Source organism: Priapulus caudatus, unplaced genomic scaffold (genome assembly GCF_000485595.1).
Source record: "Priapulus caudatus unplaced genomic scaffold, Priapulus_caudatus-5.0.1 Scaffold104, whole genome shotgun sequence".
Taxonomy (NCBI): Eukaryota; Metazoa; Priapulida; class Priapulimorpha; order Priapulimorphida; family Priapulidae; genus Priapulus; species Priapulus caudatus.
In genome coordinates, this window is record NW_014577165.1 from 269,445 (window position 1) to 275,967 (window position 6,523).

At 44.0% G+C, this 6,523-nt stretch overlaps 1 protein-coding gene across 1 annotated transcript in view; it reads right to left on the reverse strand.

Moving 5' to 3' along the window:
- Positions 1 to 6,523, reverse strand: part of LOC106805173 (3-hydroxy-3-methylglutaryl-coenzyme A reductase-like) — an 18,581-nt gene that overhangs the window by 8,660 nt on the left and 3,398 nt on the right. The window contains exons 3-11 of the mRNA XM_014806668.1: positions 5,055 to 5,168; positions 4,564 to 4,648; positions 4,194 to 4,299; positions 3,301 to 3,407; positions 2,730 to 2,852; positions 2,173 to 2,321; positions 1,302 to 1,459; positions 951 to 1,077; positions 323 to 449 (exon numbers count right to left, since the gene is read on the reverse strand). Of these exons, the coding sequence (XP_014662154.1) occupies positions 323 to 449; positions 951 to 1,077; positions 1,302 to 1,459; positions 2,173 to 2,321; positions 2,730 to 2,852; positions 3,301 to 3,407; positions 4,194 to 4,299; positions 4,564 to 4,648; positions 5,055 to 5,168 (1,096 nt within the window). The remainder of the gene's footprint in view (positions 1 to 322; positions 450 to 950; positions 1,078 to 1,301; positions 1,460 to 2,172; positions 2,322 to 2,729; positions 2,853 to 3,300; positions 3,408 to 4,193; positions 4,300 to 4,563; positions 4,649 to 5,054; positions 5,169 to 6,523) is intronic.

Consider the following 6,523-nt stretch of genomic DNA (forward strand, 5'->3'; position numbering starts at 1 on the left):
GCTATACGGTAGGAACATGCCAACAAGCATCGTAGCTATACGGTAGGAACATGCCAACAAGCATCGTAGCTATACGGTAGGAACATGTCAGCCCACCCCCCATTACATGAGATGCATGTGCCTGCAAGAACCCTAGTTATACGTTAGGAATATGTCAGCATGCCCCCAGTTACATGAGACACACGTGCCAGCAAGAACTTTATTTATAAGGCAGAAATGTGTCAGCACACCCTCAGTTACATGAGTCACAAACTCTTCAATTTGCTGTCATTAACCTATCCCACATAGAGGTAGCATAAAGAGACGAATGCATAATACGTACGGCTTCACGGATGGCCAGGCATTCACTCAGCGGTCTGGGAGGATGTGGCGAGGCCTTAGACATTCGCTCTAATGTGCTGGACATTCCAGTTATAATTGGATCCGTCTGTACCTCTAGATCCACGCACCTGTAGAAATAAACAAACACAATCAGCAAGGTAAATTAACGCGCTCAAATAAGCCATCACAGGCGGTATATAACACCCACATGCATGTAGATATAAACAACACATTCAATGATGACTGATGGTAAGTATTGTTGCTTGTAATGATGGCAGGACATCATAAATCATTACAAAATTATCTTCTCAGGTATTTATCAAGAGTTGAGAACAACCTTGAGCAATCAGGTAAATTTTAGTCTGTGTCCAATTAAAGTGTAAGCCGTGAAACACCAGCCTATGCCAGTGTATGTGTGGAGATCCGGCATACGGGGAACCCGGTGCAACGTTCTGATGTGTCAGCCTCATAAAAAACACCACAGACCTGTGCAGTAAGGCCCTACTCTCCCAGAATAGAGCCAAAAATAACAACAAAAAAACCATTTCAAGTGCTGCACAGCTGCTATTGCTCCGTACGCGCCACACGGAGTTTTCGGCGAGACACACGGAGTTTTCGGCGAGACTCACCGCCTGTCGTAGGAATCGTACTTCACTTCCTCGCTGTTGTCACTGTCGTCACCGATGATGAACGAAGCCGTGGGTGGGGTCGGGGGACGCGCTAGCTCCCCCACGTCCTTGATCGGGACTGTCTGACCTTCAAGACACAAGATATATGTCGTCAGTCTCACCACGCGCTGTCGCAATACACCGCCACGAGGAACGGTGCATGGTCGCCAAAACGAAGGTCGTGTCACAATGACGCGAAAATATTACACAGCCCTGAGCAGACCGTGAACATCGTGAAACCACTAAAAAAAAATTAAAAAAATACGTAGAAAAAAAAAGAACAAGCGACGGCAAGCTGTGAGACAAACTCACCAGTATCGACCTGATCGATTCTGCCATCTGGCGGTGGTATCGTGATTGTCTGCTGTGAGCTGTCTGGCGGCCTGTCCCCGTCAAACAGCACGTACTTCATCGCTAGTCCCAGCACGAGCCCTAGCAGCAGTAGGTTCTCTGGGCTGAGACACATCCATCTGCAGTGCGGAGATAACGCGTGAGAACTATAGTCAATCGTAAAAACATGTCGTCCCCCACCACCTTCCCCAACCTACTGCCAACGTACGAGATTTCTCTCACGGTCTATCTTTCAGCCTCATCACAACTCACCTGCCCACAGAACAATCCACCTCACCTGCCTATAGCTTAAGCCACCCCACCTGCCTATAGCTTAAGCCACCCCACCTGCCTATAGCTTAAGCCACCGCACCTGCATATAGCTCAAAACTATCCACACACCCATCCACTGCTCAATCAACCCACCCTACTATCTAACCACACAAGCGCCAACCTATCACAATACATCCTCACCCCACCTCACACCACGACCACCAACCCTACTACCATGCAACCCTTGCCCAACTAAACTGCATCACCACACAAGTACCACACTATTCAACACACAACTACCACCGTACCCAACCATCTCACCACACATTCTCCACCCTAAGTGGGAGTGGCTAAAACACGTAAGCTGCACAAAATTTCATGCAGAAGGCTTGATGCAGAAACCTCGACGAAAAATGTCAACAATTTTCTTAGTATCCTCTGCTATAATGCACCTCTACTTATACACGTGTCTATCTATCCACGATCTACTTCTACACATATCTATCCACCCACTATCTACTTCTATACAGATCTATCTACCCACTATCTACCCCTCTATGTCATCTACACAGTGTCTTACCTCGACATGTAGAAGTACCAGAGTGGCGTCTGAGACGACATCTGACTCCCCTTCGCAAAGATGTCAGCGACCGTTGTCTGACTCGAGCTGTCGATGACGGACAGGTTAGACAGACGACTGTGCGTGTGTACCAGCACGAGACCCGCACTCTACGATCAGAAACAGAAATGCACGAGTTACTGAACGGCGCCCGTCTATGGGCTACGACGCGGCATCAGACTTTTTGGGTTGGCACAGAAGGTAGGGTTAGGGTTTAAATGCACATCGATGCAAGTATAGAGAGGTGAGAAGGTAGCCGTGAGAGTTTGAACACTATACGACATAACCGACGACCACACAACGATGGCCTTTATCCTACTACGTCGTACTACTTTATCATACTACTAATACAAGCAGCATTCATATAGTTAGGGCAAAAACTTTAAACTGAATTCTTAGGTTAACCAAACATAATAGGTTCATTTTTCACGAGTGTGTAATTTTAGTTCAACGTAATTTTTACATAAACTCCATCCAAACTTTAGCTTGGTTATCTCTCTAATATCGCGCATCATTACCATGATGATTTTGACGCGCTGTACAACGGGGTTTGGCTTCTCTGCCTCGTCCTCGGCCATGGTCTTCAACGCCAGCTTGTTGAGATGCCACGGTTGTTGTCCTTCCCCAGTCTTCTCAGACAGCTATGTGAATACACACTGAGAGTCATACACACACATAGAGAGAGTCACATACATCAGCTTACAACAGGGAGCGGGGAGGGAAGGTCAAAGGGGAAGGTCAAAGATCAATAAATAAATATAAAATCTATGCCTGTAGAAACCGTCCAAATAACAGAGACGAATAAAACTTTACACAAAACATATATACCTTACCAACTACACTCTAAAATATGAATACCTATTCTAGTTGTGGATTATACATTATATCGTAACAAGATAACAGGTCATTATTACAGACCTTTTCTTGTTATCGAACTACTACAGGCCAATTATCTTGCTCCCGATTACATTTACAACGACCTTGATAAAAGCATTACTATGTAGCCACTAACCTAACTTTCCCCACAACGATGCATGCTGTCACCCTGTAAGCCCCACACCCGCTCATTACAAACACTACGGCTCTTACCTCGAGTGCGAGAGACAGACACGCTGGGAAGAACGTCATGAAGACTATGAAGTTGGCGAGAACAAACAGGCAGCCGAAGCAACACATCACCTCCAGCTGTTTGATGCCTACAAACACAGATAACAACATATCTGCTGTTAGCTATACAGCACAGACAGACAGACAGCTTACTACACAAATGTCACATAATCTGATATCAGATATATAGCATAGATATATATTATTATTTATTATTAATATTATAGACAGCCAGCAACAAACATATTAAATATCTGATATCAGATATATAACACAGACACCACACATGTCTGCAACAAAGATATCAAATATCTAATAACAGATATATAGTGCAGAATTCACACGCAGGTCAGGCACGATGAAATGCATTGTAGTAAAGTAAGGTGGCAACACGTGAAATGTGTCATGAAAGCCAATAACTGAACTCATCGAGCTTAGCAAGAAATCAGTGTTACCAAAGCGTGTCACTATAGCATCACAAACGTGTAACGCCAACGACCGAACTCGTCGCTCGACGAGATATAAAAGTGTCACCCAAGAGGGTTAACGATACGTCACGACCGCGGCACAACACTAATGAGAAAACGCATCGAGTAGCAAGGCAGGGACCTGCCGTACACCACAGTTCAGATCATTAGATGCAATTCACTTTTAGCAAAATTACAAAAATTCTAAATTAATTAAAATTTTATTAAATTTAAATTGTTTTTTTAATTCTGAATTTTTCTTAAGACAGAAATCCGTTCACAGACGGACAGGACAGTTAACAACCATGCTGACAAGAAAACGCATCCAGTGGCACAGCAGCGACCAGCCGCGGACGCTGTGACAGACCGACGGTGGGTCGCCGCGATGGCGACGACGCTGCGACGTACCGGATATGGTTCCGACGCCGATGACCAGGGCTTCAACGAGCGCGTCCAGCGTGATGACCGGCCCGACGACGGCCATGCCGCGTGCGATGTTCTCCTTGACCTCCAGCTGCGGGAAGGTGAATAACGAATTTGAATTTTGAATTTTTTTTCATCTTGAATTTAATTGAATTGAATTAAGGTAAATAGCGCGGTCAGCGTCGTACGCACGCCACGCGGTTCCCAATGCACGGACAACGCTCTCGGAAAATCTACTAACGCTGATATACGAGGTACGGCAGATGGCCCTGTGGTGGTATAGACACTGTGTTAGGATAGAGCATAAACACTAAACAAAGAATGGGCGCACGCACGCACGCACGCACACACACACCTGTGAGGAAGAGATGAGGGCAAACCGTGCCAGTGCACTAGCCTTGCCTAGGTCTATCAGCAGTAGGAAGAATGGCAGTGCCTCACTGTAAACAACAACAACAACAATAAAGATTGATGCTAAGTAACAGTCGGAAGGAGCATTTCACCCGGGCCATACAAGACTCTCCACCCCCTAGAGTCACTGACTCTCTGTGTGGTCATGCCGAAAACTCAGCTTAGATAAAGAAGGAAAAATACAGTTAGGGCTTACGAACAACACCACTGTTAATCTCGTAAGGATCATCACAATTTACTACCATTATTATTACTATTATCATCATCATCAATATTCTTATTTGTTGCCATGTCTGCAATTAAAAATAGCAATTCTTACACAGATCTTTCACACAGAAAAAAGTTTTCACGCAATCATTAAATAATCGATTAACTTGTCAAACGGCCGCCAGGAGTGACGGTCGGACACAGAATGCGTGGATGAAATCCACTCACTTGAGACCAGTGAAGTCACTGTCTACTAGATTCAGCACCGACGTCGCAAACACAAAGCTGGAGAAGACTGTGAATAGTGCAGCAATACCTGCAACAAAAAATATAAAAATATTACTGCGACGGATAGGCACGCCATATATCATCTATCATCACAACTAATCAAGAACCTATGCCACCTATCATCTATCATTGCAACCTACATAAAACCTACACCATCCAGAGAGACATGATACAAGATTGCGTGGCACAGCTTTGCTGTTGATCCTGAGCGCTGCGCACGGATGAGACGTGCAGTTCCGCGTGATATGCGCACGCGACCGCGGGAATGTTCAAGTATGAAGCGCTGTCCGCAGTGGAGACGTGCGCCAAATTCGAGGCCCGACCCACGTCTCCACAGCGGTCAGCGGATGGTCTGTAGTTTTAGAAGATGACAATGATTATATATGGACGATATTCTAGGAATTGGAGATTATAAAACAGTAACAAAAATCGCTCAGTCATGCTCCAGATTAGCTGAATCAAAAAGATTAGAATTTAATATGAACAAAACAAATACAATGGTTATAAAATTCACAAACAAATAAAGGATAGAGAAAGAGACCAAGGCAACCAAGGCAATAGACAACCAAGCCAATAGGCAATCAAAAAATCAAAAAATGCACCAAATATTCATACCTAGAAGATTTAATTAATGATATAGGAGGTTATAACGATATGATAAGAGTCCGAACTGAAAAATGTTGATGATGAGCCGTTTCATGATGAGCGAAATAATATTATTATCATGGGCAGAAGAGCAAAATTATGGAAATCATACTATAGAAGCAAGAGTGAAATTATACGAATGCAGTTTTACCTTCCTTCGTAAATAACAGTGAAACATGGACTAACTTAACTAAGGAAGAATTAAAAATGTTGGAGGATTTCCAAAATGAGTGCCTGCGCAGAATAATAATCACGCAGAAAACGCAGAAAAATCTACGGAAAGGCATTGAAAGATGATGAAAATTCCAAGGAAAGATACGGAGAAATCAGTAAAAATAACATATAGTTTCTATACGTAAATCGTGGTAAATACATCAAAAACGCATTAGTTTATTAAAAATCCCCATATTTACTTATAAAACATCCAAGAGATGGCGCTGTGGCATGTAAACATTGGCTGTATTTTGATGAAAAATGTTCAATGAATGACGCACTCGTTCACTTCCGACAGCGAGTGAAAATGCGGAAAATTTTCCTCTTCGATGCGAAATGCATCGGCCGGGCATTTCATTATTTACGAAAAGTAAATAGGCCGGCGAAAAACGATAGGTACAGGAACCGGTAACGTCGGTCACGCCCCATTCATGCCCATCAACGAAGAAGGCGAGGCTTATTCCGATTACGGAGATGCGAAAATTCAACAGATCGAAGGACGTAGCGCAGTGCGCTAAACAGCGTGTTATTTTCGTTTTTGTGCCAAACTC